We start from the raw sequence: 23,122 nt of genomic DNA, 5'->3' as shown, positions 1-23,122 counted from the left end.
GATGATAAGTTATGACTACCGTGTCAGCCTGGGTTGAACGAGCACATGGTCTAATTTGTCATGGTTGACTGGGATTATCACGTCTTCTCCTATCAGGGGAGGGGGAGGCCTGCAAGTCGGTGAGCAGTAGGGCTGAACATTCATATGCCATTGTACTCCGTATATTCAGCCGCGCACGTACGTCTTGTCTTCTCTCGCCTCGACGCCACCGACATGCCTGCCTGGAGTCCTGGACAGACGTGTTGCATTCTGCACCATCCAGATACGGAGTACTAGCTTTTGCCTGCCCATGCACACTTGTCCTTGATTACGGCACTACTGCGTACTCCATGGTCCTATTGTTAGTCTGGCCACCGACGGAGCTGAGAGATGAAATGGCAGGGGCGTTAGTCCAACGCCATAAAGTGACAAGCGGGACATGGCATCTCGTACACGGGATCCGTTGCTTCAGGGCACTGGAAAAGCTAACGCGAAGGGCTTGCAAGTCTGTGCTGGTGGAGTACTGGCCCTCGTTCACTCCGTAGAGTATTCTCATTTGTGACCACGGTGCCGACATAAAGATTCCTCGTTTTCAGCTTTTCTTTCAATACAACTGGATGCCGAGGACTTTTCTGTTATACCACTCGCTTGTTCCTGCGTGCCCGCGTGCCTGGTGCTACCTGTATACAAAATTATATCCAAGACTCCGCCTTGAACATGGCATGAGACCGCCTTCGTACTCACTCCCTCCGCCTGTCTTTACCCCTTTGTTTGATTGATTTTCCGCAAGCCCCTCGCAAACGCACAATGGCGATTAGCCATCTTGGGTTGTCGGCCGTTGGTTGGCACTTGATGATCGACTCTTGGTGGGACCTAGTAAGAACATCTCGTTAACTTGGGTGCATGGCCGACACTGAGCAGCATTGATACTGACGCCAGGGGGGCCCGATATCTATAGCTTCTCGCGGGTTTCCTACTCCTCAGTATTGTTCTGGGAGCGTCATATATATTACACGGAGCCTGTCGATCATTCATTAGGCGCTGTCAGGTATGAAGCCTAGGCATGGCTGCTGCTTACGGAAGCTGAACTCATATGATAACGTTGATTCATCCAGACAAGACGTCCGAAATCCTCACTCCCGCGTCAAGTAGCTCGTCACTTTGCGAGCTTACGGCGAAAATCGGCAAGTCCCCAGACGAGAGACACTTCACAAAAGATAGCCAAGGAAGAGCTCAACTCCTTTGGCGTCTTCCTTGGAAGCCTAGCCAACCCCCCGACCGCGGCCCAGCATCGTCTCCTCTCTCAATGGGACATACTCGTTCTCGATCCTTTTCAGGACGGCGTCACAGACGCATTGAAGACATGCCAGCCCATTTCCAAGCATGTGCTTGGTCGTATCAATGTGGATGTGCTGACCAAGCACTGTCACTCGGGCGGCAAAGCAGAGAATACCATCGAAAAGTTGAACGTGGTCACGGAGGCGTTGGAACGGCATCTGCTCGTCGGGTACCGCGGCGTGCTGCTCGCCGGCTTCCGCGAGCATTTCCAGACAGCAGTCATGAATGAGCTGTCCAGCTACATCAGAAAGCTCGGGCTCGATGTGTGGCTCGAGCTGTCGTGCCCAGAATATCTGGCCGAGGAGGAGGCCCGCGCGATTGACATGGAGCACATCAAGGGCATCGTCTACCGCAACGGCACGATCCGGCGAGATGGTGACCGGCAGAACTTCTTCCAGATGGCGGCGATGCGCACTGTGATGCGCGCAGTCGCCGCACAGCGAGTGGCCCATGGTCCTGCGCTCGTCATGTGGGAGACGGTCGACAACGACAAGGAAATGCAGTTCGCCGTTGTCGTGCGCGCCTACAACTGGTGCACGTACAACAGCGCGCTGTGCTGGGTAGGGCACGCCGATGCGCTATTCAATGCCGAGTCTGCGCGCACCCGGTCCATGACGGCCAAGCCTCTGGGAGCCCTCATGTGGTTGAAGAATGAGGCCAACATGAGCGCCCACGACACTTGGCGTGCCAACGACAAGGTGAGTGAGGGTTATAACCCTAGACCTAACCCTAGGCCGAGCCGCCTGGTCGGGCCCCGCCTGCTGACCGACAGGCTCAGATCGCCATCACCTCCTCAGCTAGTCGGGATGCCATCTGTGACTCCATATCCGCCTTTCTTCCAGGCCTCTCGTCACGCCTTCGTCTTCTCCCGCCGATAGTCGACGCCCATCAGGTCCCGGTGCCTCGGCCGCAGGGCACGCCGGTTCCCTCGGCCCGACGCGATCCCTTCCTCAACCCTTCCTCGGCCAAGACAAGTGCCCTGTCAGTTGAGCCCCGGGACCGCAGCGTCGACCTCGACGTGGACCTCGACCTTGGTCTTGATCTCGACTCCGTAGGGCTCGGCTGCTTTCAACTCGGCCACAAGGCTGGTTTTGCCGACTTTGCACAGATTCGCGTGAACCAGAGTGGCCTCGCCGATCTTGACCTGTTGACGAGGCTTGGGCCTGACGAACTCGGTACCGTGTGCAGCCAAATTGAGACACTGTGCAACGACCCCGACCTCAGCCCAAAGACGCTCAATGCAGTCCACGATCTCGTCCATCTGCTCCGTACATGTGCCCCCGACAATGAGCAAGATGCACGCATCAAGATCTTCTCGGGCCTGCACTCCGGCTTCCAGACCGACTCCGGGACGCAGTACTGGGGTTTGTACACCCTCGAACCCTCGGATTGCATTACTCTTCATCTGTCCAACAAGGCCAAAGACCGCACAGCAACGATTCTGCATACATTTCTATCCAGTCGTCAACTTACATGCGCCGAGTGTCTCCTGGCTGAACAGACCTTGGCGCGTAGGACAGGTCGACTAGACGAGGCGTGGCAGCTGGGTGCTCGCATCGTAAACGACCTCGAGCGTCTCTCGCCAGCCGAGGCCCTCCTGCTTACTCGACAACTACACTCCTCTACAGTCAGCTCAGAGTTCCTGGCCAAGATCCGTGACTGCCTCGACTATCAGCTGCTCGACAAACCGTCTCTGACCCAGCAGCGCGCTCTTGGCTCTGTTGACTACCTGAGCGGCGCCATCTCTGCCGAAAACCTGGTTGAGTCTCGTCTGTCATGGCTCGCTGGGAAAGGCTGCTGTACCCCCGATCGTGCCGAGGCCGTCAGCCTCTTTGCGGAAGTTGAGAATCGTCTGTACTCTGTTCTGATACAAAGGGAAACCTCGGCTCTTGAGGAGCTGAGCCGTGGCATCCAGGAACTCGTGCAAAGCGGGCCGGTCGATGCTGGTGTCGACATCTTTGCTCTCGCCGTCTTCTGTGCATTTCGCAAGCTTGCGCTTGACGAAGTCTACCTTGAGGTCCTGGATCGCAATGTATACCCCAACCACGGTGCCGATCAGGCGGGTTGCTTCGCCGAGAATTTCGCTCTAGGCTCGCGCTGCGACTCCTTCTTCGATGCCACTCCACGCGCCATCGGTCGCATCATTGCCAGCCGATACCGCGAATACTATATGAAGTATCAGCCGCCGTTGCGCGACGAGATGTTTACAGAGCTCCCGACAACGTACGCTTCCATGCAGGTTGATCTTGATCCCAACGTCGGCAAGGAAAAGGTGGCTTTAGCATACCAAATCACTTTCTTTGCCATATTCGCCGTGCCTGCGCTTATCGACGTTATGCTGCTCACCACCATTGGACGTGGCTTATACCTAAGCACCTATATGTCTTCGGAGCAGAAGACTATGGCAACAACGGCCCTCATGCTAGCTCTGCTGATGAGCGGTTCATTTGGGGCTTGGATCTGCTCAGGTGGAAGCTATTACTTCTACGCAAACACCTTTCCTGCAATGAACATGTTCGTGCTCACCCGATGTGTCGCCGGCTTCGCCACCACAATTGTCGCAGCCATCGGCGGCTTCATTGTCATCACGTTTGTCCAGAGACTAGAGGCTGCACTCATCTTTCTGTACTACTTTGTGATGCTGTCCACATATCTGCTGGTCCTGAATGCCCTGTCCATCTACCAGCTCCCTGGGTCAAGCTTCCTGTCAGGTCGAACCGTCATCTTCTATTGTATGCCCATCATGTTCATCTCACCCGTTGTTAGCATGTTCGCGGGGCGCGACATCGTTGTCTACCTCCCGGTTCTCAGCTGCTTCTTGATCGCTCTCCTGCTAGGTGCCCGGAACATTATTTCACAATGGAGCTCTTGGTATTTGAACATTCCCTTTGTGACCGACGCCGAAGTAATCGGCTGGTATCGCAGGGGGACGAATGCTACCGCCGCGAATCTCGCCAGTCTGGATGACAAAGACGTGATGCCCCTGGCGCGCGCCGCGATCCACGCCGCTGTCCTCAAAGAGTCGAACCGCTTCTACCTCTCCAGGGCCTCCCCGGACCTACTCGTCAGGAAATTGGCTGAAGGCTACCAGTCTACCATGTTCCTCATGCGGTGGTATTGCAGGCATAGGAGAACTCCCTTGCCATTGCCCTACAGCACCACCTGGAACCTGACTCTGAAAGCCGGCATGGAGAATTTGACCAACATGCAGAAAGGACTCAAGCTACACAGTGCCTTCCTGCACTGGCGAGCTACTGGTCGCGACATCTGGTCTGGTCTTCTCTATTTCGTCGTGGCCCTCTTGGATAAATGGGTTGCTCTTCTCACTGGCGGCGGCTTGGTCGGCCTTTCTGCTGCCAACAGCGAGGAATTTCGACTAGGCATTGGCTTTGGCCTGTGCTACTACCTCGTCGGCGCCGTTTCTCTCGACATCGTATCTCAGCCTCTGTGGACAGCTGCCAACGAAAAATCCAAGAAACCCATTTCCTCACTGGAGTCCCTTCGAGAGATCAACATTGAAGAGGCTCAAGCCAGACGCAGTCTCTACTGGAGGTCTCTTTGCAAGTTCTTCTTCCTGCACATCTGGGGTGCTGCCGTTTTTATGGCTCTTATGTGGGTGTTCCAATCCTCGCGCGACAACACCATTACGTTCCTGGGATACATCGTCGCCTACTCTGGTCTGCTCTGGTATCAGTTTAACAAGATCTTCTGTGGAACTAGGAGCGCCGCTGCCCTCGCTGTTGGCGCCTTTGTTGGTCTTCCCACCGGCCTTGTACTGCACAAGACGGGCCCTGGCTTTGGGTACAGCGGCCTCATATGTCTGGGTGTTGCTACGTGGGCGTCCTGTCTTTGGTCCTTCTTTTATACCAACCTAGGCTGGCCAACTTTCTTGAAGTCTGGGCTAATGTCTGAGAAGTCGGTTGAAAAGCACGACGTGGAGTCACCGAACGTTACCTACTCTGTCAGTGCCCTGGAGCCCTTCCCGGAGTTGTCCCAGAGCAGCGTTTGCAAATTATTCGAGTCAAGTCGCAATCTGCCAGAGGACGAGCGGTACTTTCTCGATCCAGCTGAACATCCTGGCCAAAGGGTTATTGATCTTTTATCTCCGCACAGGATGCTCCGAGCTCCTGAAATCCTCAGGGCCGCCTTCCCAGCAGCGGGCGAGCTGCTCCAAGCGGCTGTGGAAAATTGGAAGTCTGGCAAGATTGTCGTCGAGCTCGTGTCCTCCCATCATCTCTCCCCGTCGGACATTGACATCCGGTCCGTTAGTCGTCATCTTGGCCAAGTGCTGCACATTTTTGTCATTCTAGACTCTGACTATGTCCACGATGAAGGTACGGCGAAAATTTATCGTCACTGGAAGGTCATCTCGGAAGCAATTATCAGGGCCACGGCGCAGCATCTTCTTGGCCTATCGTACCATGACTCCATCCTTGCCGAGTTGCTGGTTGTTGATCATTTTCACCATGTTGAGATATCCCTTCCCATAGGCGTCAAGCGACAGCTCGAGGCGTCGCCCGCGGAGCGAACTCGGGTAATGCGTGAGGGCAACCAGACGCTGCTTCGCTATGTTCTTCTCGGCGTGGACGTGGAACGTGAGTGGGACCTGCTTCCCAAGCATATTCGGCGCTTCCTACTTCGGCGTTGTGATGGCTCGTCTGAACCCTTGTCGAATGATGAGGAAGTCTGGTTGCAGCAGAGAACGTCCTCGCGCGGCTCTCCTGGAAATATCGACTGGCACATCGCTCGTTGCAAACTGGGCGTGGCTCTCACCCACGCCATCCTCAACTACGCCCACAATCTCGAGGCCGAGGGTTACTCGGAGAGTTGTCACGCTGGCAGCGAAGGGCACGATATTATCGTCTCGTCTGGTGGCGAGCTCTCCAACACAAGGCTCCCATCCCTCATCAAGCCCGTCTCATCACGCATCCTGCAGAAGGTCAACCTGTGCATAAAGTTTTTAGTCCTCTCCTTGACAGCCGACCCAGAGTACCAGAGAGAGCTGGATTTTGTGATTCAGAGCAAGCCCGGCTCGCTCCGCTGGCCACTGGTCTTTTTTCTCAACGCTATCTGGTCATATTGTAAATTCTTGCAGAATGTCCTAGTTCCATTGGTTTTATTCCACGGTCGGGAGCCCGTGGCCAGGATCCAGAAACACATCAAAGGGATGACCACTGTCCTGGAAAGGCGCAAGGTCATCACCGAAACCTTGAGTGGTCCTTCTACCTGGTTCTGGACTGTTGGAGCCGACGGAAGCTTGAGGGTGTCTCAATACAACGGTCGCCACGATGAAGAGCCCAGCGACGTTCAGAAGCTGGTGGCTGTCAACACATACACGGACAAGCTGGTCCTACAACAAAGGGAGGTCTACAACAAAGGGGTGGTTGCAAGCACGTACCACTATGAGTACCGGGACGGCGAATCCAGACTACCTCTTCAACGTCGGTGCCTATCGGGCGATCGCACGGGCGAGGTTGTCGAATATGACCGTCGGGGATACATCACGTCTGGCTCCGCCATGAGGGGTGTCAACCGCGTTACATGGAAGTTCTGGTATCGCAAGAATGCCAAGCACGAGGATGAGTTGCTCTGGGCCGAGTATACCTTCCCTCACATAACAATCAAGGTGCTTTGGAGCATGCCTCCCCGCAACCCTCAGAAGCTTCTTGAGCACTGGATCCCATTCTCCACCGTCACGGAGGCTACGTTTATCCACGGTGAAAATGTATATCACGCCTCTTGGGGGTTTGAACACAAATCCCACCCCGAGGTGTCGGTCACTCTCAACGGCAATCCTATAGTGGCCCCACCGATGATTAAGGAAGATTGGTTCCATGTCCTACAGAAGCCCGAGAAGTGCAGCTTCCAGAGTGAAAACCCGCTGCTCTCCTTCTCCTCCATCAAGACGAACCCCCTGTCCCGACTTCTTGGATTCAACGTCAAGAGGTACCCGATTCCCACCTCGGTGGCGCGTACCCAGCTCTGGAAGGCGTGGAAAGACGGCCGCGAAGTGGACGCCATCAGTGCCCGATGGCTCGACGAGAAGCTTCTCCGCTCTGACTACATCATGCGCCCATACTGGAGGATGCGTGACTTTGGCCGCCTGGAGGGTGCCAAGAAGTACCTTGACGCCCAGGCCGATAGCATCATGGCCCGTGTTGATCTTGACCCGAGCATCAGTTCATGGGTGCACATTGCCTACAAGATTGCTGATCTGTATAGCTTTGGTCCCGGTGGCGATGCTCGGATCAACACACGCAAATTGGAGTCGCAGCTCCACGATACTCCAGAGGAGCTCCATGTTCTCGCCATGGATACCTCGACATGGCCGAATGATCCGGGCGGTGTGTCTGCCTGTCGAAGGGACATGGTCAACGACCTCAAAACAATCAAATGGCACGTCGTCGCCGAGTCGGCCAATGATTACGGCGTTCCGCGGTTCCAAATTGAGCGAAACGTCCAGTCGCTGACAATTCTGCCGCTCTGGGGATTGGATTTCCTAAACCCGACACATGGGGTCTTGGAGGGGAAACTGGACTCAGCCGTGGTGCAGCGATCACAGATGACGCGCACTGCAGACATAACACGGAACTTCTTGCCCATCCTCAGCAGCCTGGTCAAATGCTCGCGCACGGTTGACCTGAACCGCCAGCACATCGAGGAGGCCACCAGGGCCTTGGTGGATCTCAACACCTATTTCGAGAAGACGCGTAATTGGAACGACGTGTGGCAGCACCCTGTTGTCAAGGAGAAGTGGCGCGAGCTGTGGTTGACGGAGACCCTGGAGGGCGCCTTCAACATTTCCCAGTGGTGGGACTTTGAGAAGCCCAGCCTCAAGCAGCTCGATTCGGCGCTGGACCTGTGGTGCCGCTACCTTTTCATCTTTTCCTTGCCTGTCCCCGAGGAGATTCCCGACGTCTTTCAAGCGTCGCACCACTTCACGGGGGCCACGTACGGCATCGTCTGCAAGGCCAAGCGCAACTGCACCTTGCACATCTGGGACCACTGCATCAGTTTCAGGGAGTTTAGCACCTTTATGAGCTCGGCCGTTTCGTACGACGCGCCGTTTGTCAACAGCTCGCTCATCTCCCTCACACACCTCAGCTGCGTTCTGCTTGAGCACCACGCCGATGTCGTGCTGCCCTGCTGTGACTACTTTAACCCCGGATGGGAGGTGGAGCTCGGCACCGCCGAGGGTGTTGTCGAGCACCGCCGGACGTTTGAGCGCAAGATCGACCCGGTCGTCAACGGCATCTGCAACATGGAGAAATTCGAGCCCATCAAAACCATCAAGACGGACCAGCCCACGGTGGTCATGTTGTCGCACGTCCAGTACGCAAAGGACATCAAGAACGCCATCATGGCGACTGACATCATCGTCAACAAATGGGGCATCAGGGACTATCGCCTCCACGTGTACGGCGACCAGGAGCGGGCGGCATCCATTGCCACGGAGTGTCAGGAGCTCATCGCGTCCAAGAACCTCCAGGACTACTGCATCCTCAAGGGCCTGGGCAACCCGTCAGTGGTTCTCCAAGACGCCTGGCTGTTCCTCAACTCGTCCATCTCGGAGGGCCTGCCGCTGGCCATGGGCGAGGCCGCGCTGACGGGGGTGCCCGTGGTGTGCACCGACGTGGGGGCCTCGTACTGCGTGGTGACGGACCGCGAGACGGGCGACCGCTTCAGCGAGGTCGTCCCGCCCAACGACTCCGAGTCGCTCGCCCGGGCGCAGATCAGCGTCATGGGGCTCCTCGGCCGGTGGGCCGAGTACGCCGACGACCCGCCCGGCGCCGAGGTGCCCGTGCTGGGATACCCGATGCCGACGCCGGAGCAGGTCAAGCGCATCTCGGAGCGCATCTACGCCAAGACGGAGCAGCGTCGCGCTCTGGGCATGCGCGGCCGCCAGAACGTGCTCAACAACTTCTCGTCAGAGCGCTACCTGCGCGAGCACGAGCAGATGCTGTGGATCGGCAAGTACCGCAGCAGGTCGCACCGCACGCGGATGGTCGCGACGGGTTCCAGCACGCCAACCTCGCTGCCCTTGACCTGGTCGTCCCGCCTGACGCCCGAGTCGTGGAACTCGCTGTGCAGCAAGGAGAATCTGTCACGCGCCGGCTGGCGCTCCATCGCCTCGAGCACCTACAGCGTGCGCGAAATCTTTAGCCAGCGGGAAAAACAACATGTTTAGCCTCCGCGTACCCCTGCCCCTGTCTCTCGATCTTGGCGCACAACGCTGCTGCTTCAGCCATCAGACGCCATGTTTTTTTTTTTTGTCGTAGGAGGGACACGGCCGAGCCGCCCGAGTCATTAAATTGCAATTGCACAGAGCCTAATGGGCTGCTAAAAAAATGGATTCCTGGTAGAAATATATACGCTCATGTACATTCAAGCACGATTTAGAAGCGTTTTGCGCACTCGCACATAGATAATTACAAGCTACAGCTGTCATAGACGTTTTGAATTTCTTTTCCAGTCCACCCGTGCACCCCCCTGCTTCTACTCGCTGCTCTGGTGGCCAGATGACTTGACGTGTCTCGCGAGCCGGCGCTTCTGCGGCAAGTACGTGCGGATTCGCCTGCGGGCAATGGGATTCCCGCCCCCCCCGTACGATTCGTCTTTTGCCAGTCTCTCGTTTGTTTCTTTTGATCCCCGCGGCAGATTTTGCATGACTGACAAGGGGTCGTGCGATTGTAATCACGGCCGACACAGGACGAGACGAGTGTGGATGGAGCGGCCGACTGCGTCCCGCGTCATTCCGCATCCAATTACGCGCTTGCGGCTGCTCTCACCACTCGACATGGGAGCCAGTCGTGTCCGACAGAGTGCGGCCGACGCTCGCACGCACGACAATCAGTCCACCTCTTCGGCGCCCCAGTAGTACGTGAAGATGTCGACGCCCATAAACGCGTCCTTGTACAGACGGGCCTTCTCGCCGTCCCCGGCCGCGCCGGCACACACCAGCAGCGGCATGAAGTGCTCGCCCGCCCGCGGGGGGTGCATCCTGTCGACATGCGGCATCGTCCGCCACGCCTTGAGCCCGCTCCAGCGCTCGTCCCTGCCCTCCTTGGTCGCCGCGCCCGTCAGGGCGTCGTTCCACTCGTCCGAGAGGGCCTTGAACTCGCGCGCGAACCCCGGGCCGCGGGTCGTCAGGTTCCGCATCTCCATGAGGTTGTGCAGCGAGGCGAAGCCCGAGCCGATAATGGCAATGTTCTTCTCGCGGAGGCGGGCGAGGGCGGCGCCCATGCGCAGGTGGCGCTCGGGGTCTTCCGACTCCAGGACGGACACCTGGACGATGGGGACGTCGGCGGCCGGGTTGATGAGCAGCATGGGGATGAAGACGCCGTGGTCCCAGCCGCGCTTGGGGTCCAGCTTGCCGGCTAGACCCTCGGCGTCGAGGAGGGACTTGATCTCGCGGGCAACCTCTGCATCGCCCGAGGCTGGGTACTTGAGGGAGTAGGACTCGGCCGGGAAGCCGTAGTAGTCGTAGTAAAGGTCGTGGTGGGCGGACGAGGAAACGGTCGGCACGTCGGTGGACCAGTGCGCCGTGACGAGGACGATGGCTCGCGGGCCCGACGGGGTGCCCAGGCCGAGGATCTTGGGGATGCGGTTGCGGAGGGAGTAGATGATGGACTCGTGGTCCTCGTCGCCGAGGACGGGGAGGGGGCCTTTTTGTTTCTTTCAGTCTGCGTCGGGTCTTACTCTCGTGCTTCTGGGGGCGGCGGGTGTGCCGTCTTACCTCCTCCGTGCGAGAGCGCAATGACGGGCGCAACGGGCATTTTAGCAGCCGTGATCAGTCGCTTTCGGTAGATGATGTGCACGTTGACTCGAGCCAGACGAAGACGAAGACGAAGACGAAGACGAAGAGGGTTGCCAAAGCTTTTTGTCACCGGGGCCGTCGTCGAGGTTGTTATGTATGCGTCCCGCAAGTGGCCAACCCGTCTTCCCGAGTTATCAATCAGTCGTAACAAGGTGTTCTGTTTCGGTACTAGCCTCTGACGCTGTGGCGCAAACTCAATTCGCAACGACGGCATGCCGCAGCATCAGCATGGACGAACAGTGAATGCGTGAGCAACCATTGGGCCGTGTGGTGGCATTTTGGCGATGCGCCGCCCAGGGTGGCCCACATGGTGCAATTGTATATCCGCTCATGTATTTGTCAGCACGTCGAGCTTGTCTGTCCCGACAACAAGGGGGGCAAAGGAGGGCCAAGGGGGGGGCAAAAAGAAAGGGAAAAATCCCTACCCCAGCCAACAAAGCTTGATGCCGACATGCTCGACGTCGAAGCGTCTCCTGCGGCTACGCAAACACAGAAAGTCTGCCGTTGCCAGCTGCCACCGCTCGGATTCTCGTCCCAATCTCCAATGGACTGCCCTCGCTAATCACAAAGTGCCCCCTGTCCTCGTCCTCGTCCACCTCGAGGCCCAGAATCTTGTAAATGTTTCGGCTCACCAGGTCCAATGCCGACTTCTCGGTGAATCTCCCATTGCCGTTTCGATACGCGGTGCCCGCTTCGAAACCCAGATCACGGACGTACCAGTCTTCCGGCAAGCCCACGGCGACCATCACACCGGCCGTCACGAGCCAATCCGCCGCAGTGCAGTTGGTAAGCGGCGCGCCGGGGAGGGCGCGCCTCTGATCCCACGTCAGGGGCAGGGGCTGCAAGGGCTGGAGGATGACGCCCACGGACGCGGCCGCCAGCTCTGTCGCCACGAGATACGACTCAGCGCCGCCAATGATGGCCATGCGGATTCTGGATTTGAGCAGCCCCTCGACCTCTGATTTGATGCGGAGGGCGGCGGCGATCCCGTCGGCAGAGTTGATGGTCAGCGCGAGAACAAGGTCTCCAGAAACGACCCTTTTCAGGTACGCCTCCTCCGAGTATGCGTCGGGCTCCTTGTCCGCCTTGGCCGCGCCGAGGAGCTTCTTGCGCAAGCTGCCAAAGGCCCCGCTGTAGCTCTTGTCGGCGGCCATCCGGGCGTTGACGTCCAGGGTGTAGTGGACGGCGGCGTCTTCCGCGAACACGGCGCCTTTTTCGAGGCTTGTGAGCGCAGTAGTTTCGAAGCCGACACTCGTGCCGTGGTGTGTTTTGAGACCGTTGAACTTGGGTGCCGAGATGGCACGAGTCACGCCGAATCTTGCGCCGACGCGAAGTTTCTTGTTGTCCAGCTGGAGACCGTCGACGGCGCGGGTGAACGTTTCTTTATTGTCGCCATTGTCTGTCGAGTCTTCGGCATCGATGGCGTTGAGGCCAATGGTGCCGCCTACGCCGGTGAAGGAGTGGGTGAGGTAGCCGTTGTTGAGTCGGACGACCTTGACGCCAGCAGCGATGGCGACTTCGAATTCTGACTCGCAGGATCCAATGCAGGTGATGTGTCCCTTGGTCACGACGACGTTGTGTGGCTCGCCGTCGATGCTGTGCGCGTCATCGCCGGAGAGGAGGACTTTGGTGACGCCTTGAAAGAGGGCATCGGCGATCCTAGTCGGCTCGGGCACAATGTCGGCGAGAGTGGCGCTCGGACCAATGGGGCCCTGGATCGGCTTCTCGAGGTACACGGGGGCCGTGAACTGGGCGGTGCCATCAATCCAGACTTGCACGGGCGTGGCTCCGACGCTGAGGGGGTCGCTGTCCCAGACTACAACATCGGCGTCGAATCCAGGCTTGACCTTGCCTAGGCGCTGGCCCATGCCCAGTTCTTCGGCCGGGGCTGTCGTGACACTGGCGAGGGCAGCATGATAGGGCAGGCCGTAATGGTAGGCCTTGGCCGCTTCGAAAAGGACGTGCTGGGCGTTTAGGATGGGATGGTCGCTCACATACACGGGTGTCAGTCCATGCTCGTACAAGATCTTGCCGGCAGACTCGGAGCCGACGTATGCCTCCACCTTGTAGTACATGTTATCGGCGAAGAGAGCCGAAGCAGGTGGTCGGCCACCCCAGGTGCGCTTTAGGATCTGGTCAGGCAATTAGTACCCTTCTCTTTTCCCCCTTTTAGCTGGTATGCCGTCGTAGGGAGTTGGTAGTTGCCCGGCTTCAAGTCGGTCAAGGCTACCGTTCCCAGGCTGCAGCAGGCAGAGTTGGGGCAAAGCACCTATTGCCTCCGACCAGACGGTGACGGAGAAAGAACAACAAAAGCAGAATCATGCACTTGCCTCGGGAACAAGAAAAGCCTGGTGAGCATGGTGAAAGGTCCGCACAGCAAACTTGAATTCATTGGTATGGTCGACCATGGCTTCCAAATCAGGCACAGTGTAGCAATGCGTGTTGACATGAACCTGCCCGCGCATGGCAGCAGCCAGAGACTCCCAAGCGAGGTCTTCCGGGAGATAGTCGTGCATGTTGTCAACGCCGACAGCCTGGGCCTTGTCGCACCAGTCATCCTGCTTCTGGACCAGGTTTCGCGCCGTCTCAAATGCGCGACGGAACTCGAAGCTCTCGCCCAGTCGGCTTGCCATGCGACCACTGGAAGAGGATGAACTCTTGGGATTCTCTCCGCACGCCATCTTCATGTACCGCCAGTGACGGTCGGGGTCGGCCAGCACATCTGCGGCACTGATTTCGCGGCGGCCCGCTTTGCCGCCAACGGCATGCTTGATCAGGTAAGCCTCGCCAGCGATGTTATTGCTCGATCCGGGCAGGATGAGCGAAGTAGTCACGCCCCCGGACTTGATCACCTCAATCTGGGGGTCAAGGACGTAGAGTGCGTCTATGGCACGGGCCCAGGGAGTGACGGGGCTGGAGGACTCGTTGTCGTCGGAGTTGCCCCTCAGGTTAGGCAAGGAGGCGACGCCGGCATGACTGTGCATGTCAATGATGCCACTGGTGAGCAGTCGGCCCGCTGCGTTGTAAAGATGAGTGTCCTTGGGCAGCCGGCTCAGGGGAATATGCGGCTCGACCTTGTTGACGAGGCCATGCTCCAGGTAGACATCGGCCTTGATCCACTGCCAGCCCTTGCCTGCCCGAGCATCCTCGTTGCCGGTGCCCTCGACGGGTTCGCCAATCCAAATAGTGGCGTTCTTGATGAGCGTAGGCCTGCCGCCGTCGACGAATCGGGCGTTCTTGTCACGACCCAGGCCAATGGGGTCCCGAGGCCTCTGCTGGAGCTTCTTGCACGTGGCCAGATTCTCCTGCAACTTTTGGGCGGAGAGCTTGAGCTTGACGGAACGGCGGCTGGAGCGCCAGATCTGCCTCCACTGAGCGAGGACCAGGAGCGACAAGCATGCCGCGACAAGGAACTTGATGCCTCGGCTGCGACGAAGGCCGCGTCGGAGCCGGAGCCGGCCACCATTGTTGCCCGGAGGACGACGGAAGTCGGGCCTGACTCGCGGGGGCGAGTGCGGCGCGTAGAGCGTGTACGGAGGGAGGCAGTGCTTGTCATCCGTCGCTAAGTCGGGCATGATGACCATCATGTAGTGTGACGGAGAGTCATGTCACGGTTGTGTGGGGGATTCCCGGGCGGGGTAACTCCGTACGTGGAGAGCATGATGCATGATGAGGTGAGACGAGTTGTGGACGGCCTCAGGTGTCCGGCAGAGCGGTCCAGCGGCACGTGAGCGTAATTTGGCGGTTAACATTGCCCAGAGTCGAGCTGGCGATGCCAGTCGGCCTGCGCTCAATGTTATGATTTTATTCCCACGGCATCAGGCTCGAGCTAAGAGAACACGACAGGCTGGCGTGACTTTGCCGCGGGCGCACCAGGCAGCTTTGGGAGTCGATCCGTCGACCCTCTCTATACGAGCCTTGCTCGCCGTGTCGTCAGACAACGTCACTGACTCGCTGGTGCGCTTTCTACGAGCGGCCATTCGCATGTCCGTCAGCAGTCATTATTCTACTAATTCATGCAGCCACTCTTTGCTGTCAAGCGTCACTTCGAAGCGACGCGAATCGTTCCCTGTCATATTCGAACAATTATGACAAGCTGCCTACCGCCGTGGGGGATGGTATCCAACATCTCCGAGCCTAGTCTCCTCGGTGTGTTCGACAAGTACAAATAAGGCGTGAACTCTTCCACCGAGCCCGCATTGCCTGGCTCAAACCACATCTTCCTGCTCAATCTGTACACGGTCGCCAACGACGAATAATTCCCAAAATGCGAGCTGTCGCCGTCCTCGTCACCATGGTTGCCAGCCTGTGCTTGGCTGAGGAGGTCGTAGACTCGCCTCAGCACTACTGTCCTCCACCGGTTGTAAGTACCGCGGCATTTGGCTTCTGCTGAAACCGGGCAAGGTGTTCTAATCAAGGTGTCTTTTGCAAGGCTTGCTTGCGACGTTCCGACTGCACTTACTTGAGGAATGGCTGTGTGTACTGCAAGGATGAGTGCCGGGTTGGCGGAAAGTAATGTCATGAATCACCCCTTGATGTCGAGCTCGAAACGGGCTGCTTCTACGCCAGATCATCGGTCCAGGTCGAGCCGGGAGAGGTAGCTATGTGTGTGTCATCTGCCGGAGACGCGTGCCGGACGTGTTGTCATTCTTTACGAACAAGAAATGTGTGCAGTTGGCCGCTGTTTTTTCAATGTTGTAAGCCCACTCGTTTAGGATGAAGACATCACCAGACTGGACAGTCCATCTTTGAACTCGAAATATACATAATTCTGGCCCGAGCAACGTCTTGACCTGCATGACACGTCGGTGACGGGCGGTCAACTGCTGTTCGAGCCCGCCAGTCTTGCAGGGACCGTTTGACGGGCTGCGGGCGCGATGGAAGCGTACTTGTCGGGAGTTGGCGAGTCGAGGCCATTGATCAAAATGCGTTTCCTGACACATTACTTGTTTGGGCCTTGGTCGCAGCTGCCGATATTTTGGACAACGACTTAGTTACCGAGTAATTTACATGTGTGGGAAAAAATAATCAAAAAAGGCGCTGTGGTTTCAAGTGGGAAATAAAGCCTCTATGGCAGAGGGTCCATCCATCAATCTAATCCTCCGTCGGCATGTCGCCGTTGTTACCATTCTACCTAGACGTAATAAATTGCCTCTGCCCGTCAACTATTGCTACAATTGGCACTCAAAGCAATGTGAAATGGGCGTTGAAAGGCCGACGAAGGAAAAAAGAAGGATGAGGGACACCGGATTTGAACCGGTAACCTTCGGGACGCTCACTCTGTGGATTAACTGGAATCCGACGCGCTACCGTTGCGCCAGCCCCCCATTGATACCAGCTCGCTGGTATTGGTCGATATATCGTGTCGATGTTGGAGACGCCAAGGGCCCACCCTGTTTCATTCCCACGTGCAACTTTCCACCCGCGTAACTATTACGTACATCATGTGCATCTGACAACGCTGCGAGCTTCCATGCAAGGTAACGACTTTGGCAGCCGTTAAAGCCTCATTTACTGTAGTGTACGTATGTGAAAACAGTTTGGTTGGCTGCACGCGAAACTAATCAGACTTGGAACGATTCGACAGTGACGCCCAAGCAGAAATTGCATCAGGGCGCCCACATTAACGAATGCCACAATGCGAAGCCCTAGCCCTCGAAACGCATCACGCACCTGGTAACTAATGGATTCGCAGAGTAGCTTGCCTGGTTGGAGAGGTCAGAGCTTCGAACTTTGCGCACTGCAGCAATGTGAATTACACACAAGACCGAAAAAATTGGCCATGGCTACCAAGTTACTTTGCCCGACTTGACTCGTCAACAACCACACGAATTCGAGGTATTTTGGGACGACTTCTCTCCGAGAGTGGATGGGACGGCCCACGGGTCGATATGGTGAACCGTCAAACTCAATATCCAGGACATCCCACCCGGCGGGCCGTCCTGCAGCCATCTCCTGATCGAATGGATGGACGCTGTCCTTATTAACACAGACGCCTCGCTTTCTCCGCCTTCGATTCCCCGCACTTCACCGCCGTGCCATGCGCCTCTTGAACCGGCCCTGTTTCTTCAAGTTTGACCCGTGCCCGTCACTTGTCCGTCAGAGCCCTCGGTGGCCTGGCCTACTCACGCGGAAATCAGCCGACCCCCAAACGACATACAATGACTGAACCCGATACCAAGCGTGTCAAGACTGCCAACGGAGCTCCCTATGAGCTCATCTACTGGCCCGGCATCCCCGGTCGCGGCGAATTTGTCCGCCTCTTGTTTGAGGAGGCTGGGGTTCCCTATAATGACACGGCCAAGTCGGCCAATGATGCTGTTCAGACCGTCATCGACCTCGTGTCTCCTGACAACAAAGGCGATGAGATCAACCCACCAACGTGTACTTGTCCAGCCCTCAAACATGGCGACTTGAGACTCTTCCAAACACCAAACATTCTCCTTTATCTCGGCCCCCAGCTTGGCCTGGCTCCAAAAGAGGGCAATGGCATCTACCACATCAACCAGTTAGTCTTGACCATCTTGGATTGCTTCTGCAATGAGGTCCACGACACACACCACCCTGTAGCCGCCAAGGACTACTACGAGGACCAGAAGCCCGAAGCCAAGAGGCGAGCCAAGTCGTTCATTGAGGAGCGACTCCCCAAGTTCCTAGCCTATCTCGAGCGCGTGCTCGAGGGAAAGGCGAGCGGGGATGGCCCTTGGTTATACGGCGGAAAATTGACATATGCCGACTTGGTGCTTTTCCAGGTTTGCTTTCACATCACCCACACACAGAGGTTTAGCAGTAGAGACTGACAAGCTGGCAGGGCATTCACGGAACGGAATACGCCTTTCCCAAGACCATGAAGAATATGAGGGATTCTGGCAAATACGACCGTGTATTTGAGCTCTTCGAGGCTGTCAAGGAACGACCCAACATCAAGGAATACCTTGCCAGCAGTCGCCGTTGCCAGTACGGCAACGGTATCTGGAGGCACTACCCCGAATTGGAGGAGGATTAGCTGCCTCTTGCTGCGAGATGGCGCATATCGTCCATACGTGAAGGTCGAGACTAGCTCAAATAGTAGTTCGAAGCCCGACACTCTCATCTTTGACCACCAATGGCGCTACCACGTGTTGTGTATCACTCTCCGCCATTGTACTGGTTCTTTGCGCCATAAGCCATGAAGGCGACAGCATCTGTACTTTCCCACTTATTCCTGCAGCCACGTTCAACGCATCGGTCAATTTCTTGAAAGCCAAGCTTTCGATAGAGGGAGACCAGCTTCACAGCCCATTTAGCAAATGCCAACACCCAAGTCGTCGGCCATGTCACTGAGATGCTGGGCCAACGCGCGCCTTACGCGTTGTCGGCAAAGTTCTAAACCCATGCAGGGCAGATCTTTTGCGTCGCACTTCCTTGCCATGTATTTGCCCCTCAGAAATAAAATAAAATAAACGGCGGAAAATAAAAACAAATCACCACAGCTGCCCTCCTCCCCCTTCAAGTCGTCCCTGCTGACTTGACTTACTGGCGTACACCCCCTCTGCGAGGTTGCATCGCAAACGCTTCGTGTTCGGAGCCATCTTCGCTCTGCTTACACGTGGCCTTGGCCGCTATCTCCTGGATGCGCGACCTCTCTCCGGGGCTTTTGTCCGCAACCTGTACTTGGAGCCAGTCCAGGAGGTTGCCCTTTAGCCACCTTCTGCTAGAATCTCGCGGCGAGGCTCTCGCAGAGGCAGGCTTTGCTTCAACGATGCAGGCCTATATCGAGAGTCTGGGAGCCACAACCCGTCATGGGCAGCTCGGAGCTGTTTTTGTCCCACGCCGCTTTGCTGGCCAACCAAGGCCATTGCATGCCGTGTTGACGAGCCCACGGCGTAGGCGGATCCAGAAAAAGAAAGCCAAGCGTGAACATGGCGTGACCACTTCGAGACGCCACCGACCCTGACATGTAAAGACACTCGGATGGAAACATTCACAGGCTGTCTGGAACGTTATCAACGACAATTGACAAGCCAGCCCTGCACGCAGGACGCTATTCCTCCGCAGTCCGAGGCCGGAAACTCCTCCATCCAGGAGCCTCTTGATTCGTCGTGACGCCTTGGCTAGCTACCCATCTGTTTAATATTGATACTCGTTTCGGGCATTCAGCTCCTCCTGTAAACGTTGCACGGCCTCCCTTTGCTCTGTGGTGCGGACCGCCATGAGTGATCGCCGGAAACCGCCGCGTCGAAGCCGCGTGGTCGGTCGGATTTATGCCAAGATATGGCTCACCTGCTGAGTAAATACACAAAGAAGAGCTGAATGAGATTTTTCCGGCACGTACGGAAAACGCAAGCTCGCACCGAATCCCCCACCACCATGTGGAAAGGCGGAATTTGTGGTCATTTGAAACTAAGCCCGTTTTGGAAGTGATGTAAACAATGGCTCCACCACGTCAGCGAAGCGTCAAATCCAACATGCGTGACGTCAGCACAGGATTGAACTCGACATGGCTTTATTAACGCATCAAGGTTGCGTGTTTGTTTGCTCAAACCAGGTCTGTCGAGGCAAGATTTCTTCTGGCCGTGATTGCGTCCCACTGCCGGTAACTTCACAAGCTCCCCTCTGCCGAGAAACACACGCTCAGAAGCAGGCCGTTCATCATGTCGTCCTGCTTTGGATTCTGCGGCTCAGATGATGATGACCAGGGTGAGCGGCAGCCGTTGCTGCCTCAATACAATCAGGACACGGCGCGGCAAGCTCAGCTCCATGAGAAGCTCCACACATATCAGATGCTTCGAGCCATGTCGAATGGGTACATGCCGTCCAATGCGCAGGTCATGACTCACCTCCGAGCCTTGTTGAGCTCGGCAGTCCTGAATCCGCCGGAGCAGGGCGCCCTCAGCAGCTCTGGCCGCGCGCTCGTGCGGACTGCACGTCTGTGGCTGCAGCAGCTGATGGACCTTGCCGAGCGGAAGAATTCAAAGGATCAGCTCCAGGATTTCATCTGGTACCTGTCCAAGGCGAAGCTGGATGTGCATGTGGCGAGCGTCAGGGAGAACATGTCCAAGAGCAAGGCGCGGGCGGATGCCTCTGCGACGGTGGAGAGCCTGCGCACCGTCGCGTCCCTGGCCATGTTGAACCGCGACTTTAGGGTATTCGTCGCCGACGTGGCCACCATCGCAAGGCAAGTGCTTCGAGACACGGCGCTGGCGCTGGGAGCCGCGTCAAAGGAGGTTGGCGAAAAGCTAGACCATCCAGGTGACGACATACAGGCTCTCAAGAAGACGGATCAGGAGGCGCAGGAGCCTGCATCTTCGGAGCATGTCAAGAACCAGGCAAAGACCGTCGGTGAAACCGCATACAAAGAAGCCGTCAGCGTCGGCGAGGAAGCTTATACAAGCGTGTCGGAGCACATGAATGCGGAAGCCAAGGACATACTGATGCGCCGCCTTCGGAACGCGGTCACGAATCTACGCAAGAGGACCGACTACTCCGAGTCTGTGTCCACACTGTCCAGGCTTCTGCAGAAATATCTCACGATATACTTGTCGGTGGGGTCGGAGGCCGTTGATACGCTACAAGGCGACATGCAGGACAACAGCCAGGTTGAGAAGGCACTCCACAACTTTTGGCTCTTCCTTTCTTCGTTTGGGGACGCCGAAAGCTGGGACAGGGTCAGAAAATCGCTGTCCGACTTTGCAGAGCACAATAGAACGGATGGGAACCTGGATGAGTTTGTGAATCAGTTTGCCAACCTGGTTCAAGAAGTGCTCTCCAAGCCCGAGTTTTTCGACAACGCGGACGAAAGACTTGACGAATTGCGTGAGCGACTGAAAAAGCTCACGTCCGGGTCGTCGTTGGGCGAGGATGCTGGCAATCTCCTGAAAAGCGTCCAGCAAGCTCTCGAATCCGTGGCCGAGGACGAGGACATCAGAAACATGACGTCGACCTCGCTACGCCTCATCCATATATTATTCCCGCCAGGCGAGGTGCTCAACTCGGATCTTGTCGGAGATTGTATCAACACCTTCATCCCGTCACTGGTTCAGGCGGTGCAGTACGTTCCCATTCCACGACTGGAAGTCTCGACACCGGCCATGGACTTGTTGATGGAGAATGTGATCATGCAACCGGGAGAGACGGTCAATCGGAGCTCATTTCTGCCGTACAAGCTGCAGTTATCAACCCGCAACGACGTTGACATCACCAAATATCAATTTGGAACCAAGTCCTCGGTGACTTCCCTTGTAACCACGAAACTGGCCGGAATGTCCATCGCAGCCGATGATCTCGGATACTGGCTACGGTTGCATTCGGGCCTCCTTCGATTCGTTGACGAGGGCCTGGCCAGCTTCCGCCTCGACGAGCGCGGCATAGACGTGACTCTGGACGTGGAAATCGCCCGAGATCGGCTAGACGAGCTCGTTTCCCTGCGCGGCGTGCGCGTCAAGGTCCACCACCTGGACTACTCTCTCCGCAAGTCCAAGTTTTCGTGTCTTGCCTGGTTTCTCAAACCATTTCTCCGGCCGCTTCTGCGGAAAACACTGGAGACACAGATATCCTCGGCGATGGACCAGGGACTGAGAACCCTGAACCGGGAGCTGGTGTTTGCGCGGGAGCGGCTTCGCGCGACGCGTGTATGCAATCCCAGCGATCTTTGGACCTTTGTCCGTGCTGTGGCTGCGCGTCTGATGCCGTCACCCGATCCCGACGTTTACACCCGGGTCGGCGTCGAACCCGGGAAAGGCGTCTTCCGCGGACGCTACGCGCCCGGCAGCCTGGTCAAGGTGTGGGAGGAGGAGGCGCGTGACGCGGAGCAGAACATCTTTGAGTATCGCCAAGATGGCTGGCGGAACGCCATATTTGATTTGCAAACCACCCCGGCGTCGTAAGGCCTAAACGAGGCAGGCCGCCGGCAACGGTGCCCAAAATACACGGGGGCTAAACAGAACTTGTCCGTCTCGGCGAAGGACAAAACGTCAAATTCTAGCCGCGGCTGGGGCCGCCTGCCGAAGATGACGGCGCATTTGGCGAGACTAACTTGTGGGGTTTTCGGTATTCTCGTTTATAGCTGGTAGCGAGTATAGTAGCTTTTCATAGATAAGCTGCAACACTCTTTTCAACCTAATGAGCATTGAGGGGCAGAGCAGCGCGCTGGTCAGCGCAGCCCTAGGGTCGGTTCATTGTCAAGATTGCACTCGTCGTCTCAGGATTGGAGCGGTTGACGCTGGCTGCGGCGTCGAATGGGCTCGGAAGCAGATTGGTGAGCTACAATGCGAATACGACACGTAGTTGATGATTCTACATTTTGCTTTCTGATAACTATTTGAAACCAACGCGTGCATCCATCCACGGCAAGGTTTGGCGTCGTCAAAACCATTTCCTGCTCGACACCTGTGGAGTGATTACCGTTGTCCCTGTTGTATTCTCCTTGGTAAACAGTATTGTATTCGGCCGGACTACCTACTTCACGGGCACATGGCATGGACTATGGCCACCTCCGCTCCGGATCTTGGGGTTACACGGCATCTATAACTTACTTGGTCCATGTCTCGTGGCGACAGCCAACCACCATGCCATGCTGTGCTGGCTTACCTTGCATCCTCGGGTTGTGAAGCATGGAAACGGGGATTTTTGGGATGCACAATCTTCAGCTTTTGGGCCGTCGAAACGCCAAGAAGCGCGGAATTCACGGCGAGTTGCAGCTGCCATTGGAGCAACGTTCATGCCCGTCCGCCACGTTTGGGGGCGGATGTTTGTCTGCGAGACACTGGTTTTTTTCCCTGCAGAGGAAGAGGTCAACGAGGCCGGGGGGGGGAGAGAGACGACAGAAACAAAGTCAAGACATGCCGACCCCGGAATCAGCCGCGGCGCCTTGCATGTCAGATCCGCGCCGCGCTCGCGGTCCGCCATGTCTCAGAGGATGATGCCCCTCTCGGAGTCAATGTTTGAATCTTTGGAGCCGTTTTCGATGACTCTGTAGTCTTGCGCCTCCTGTCCTGCCAACTTGAACAC

At 56.8% G+C, this 23,122-nt stretch overlaps 5 protein-coding genes across 5 annotated transcripts; 3 read left to right on the top strand and 2 right to left on the bottom strand.

The window, feature by feature from the left end:
- Positions 1-786: 786 nt before the first annotated feature.
- On the top strand, positions 787-9,505 carry MAM_04568 (glycosyl transferase, group 1 family protein; the record flags this gene model as incomplete). Its single annotated transcript, XM_040823366.1, has 3 exons — positions 787-855; positions 1,197-2,015; positions 2,096-9,505. 3 exons carry the CDS (start codon positions 787-789, stop codon positions 9,503-9,505), a joined length of 8,298 nt encoding a protein of 2,765 aa, XP_040678619.1.
- A 662-nt stretch (positions 9,506-10,167) lies between these two features.
- MAM_04567 (Extradiol ring-cleavage dioxygenase, class III enzyme, subunit B) lies at positions 10,168-11,348 on the bottom strand (the record flags this gene model as incomplete). The annotated part of the gene is made up of 2 exons (XM_040823365.1): positions 10,168-10,982; positions 11,054-11,348. The coding sequence occupies 2 exons, from the start codon at positions 11,346-11,348 to the stop codon at positions 10,168-10,170; spliced, it is 1,110 nt and encodes a 369-aa protein (XP_040678618.1).
- Positions 11,349-11,613: 265 nt separating this feature from the next.
- Positions 11,614-14,709, bottom strand: MAM_04566 (carbohydrate esterase family 9 protein; the record flags this gene model as incomplete). Its single annotated transcript, XM_040823364.1, has 2 exons — positions 11,614-13,266; positions 13,510-14,709. The coding sequence occupies 2 exons, from the start codon at positions 14,707-14,709 to the stop codon at positions 11,614-11,616; spliced, it is 2,853 nt and encodes a 950-aa protein (XP_040678617.1).
- Positions 14,710-17,295: 2,586 nt separating this feature from the next.
- MAM_04565 (Glutathione S-transferase, protein) lies at positions 17,296-18,140 on the top strand (the record flags this gene model as incomplete). The annotated part of the gene is made up of 2 exons (XM_040823363.1): positions 17,296-17,886; positions 17,946-18,140. 2 exons carry the CDS (start codon positions 17,296-17,298, stop codon positions 18,138-18,140), a joined length of 786 nt encoding a protein of 261 aa, XP_040678616.1.
- Positions 18,141-19,767: 1,627 nt separating this feature from the next.
- Positions 19,768-21,999, top strand: MAM_04564 (Bactericidal permeability-increasing protein, alpha/beta domain protein; the record flags this gene model as incomplete). The annotated part of the gene is made up of 1 exon (XM_040823362.1): positions 19,768-21,999. The coding sequence occupies one exon, from the start codon at positions 19,768-19,770 to the stop codon at positions 21,997-21,999; it is 2,232 nt and encodes a 743-aa protein (XP_040678615.1).
- Between the last annotated feature and the right edge of the window lie 1,123 nt (positions 22,000-23,122).

This window comes from Metarhizium album, assembly GCF_000804445.1.
Source record: "Metarhizium album ARSEF 1941 chromosome Unknown scaffold_10, whole genome shotgun sequence".
Lineage (NCBI taxonomy): Eukaryota > Fungi > Ascomycota > Sordariomycetes > Hypocreales > Clavicipitaceae > Metarhizium > Metarhizium album.
This window is presented reverse-complemented; position numbering and strand designations above follow the sequence as displayed.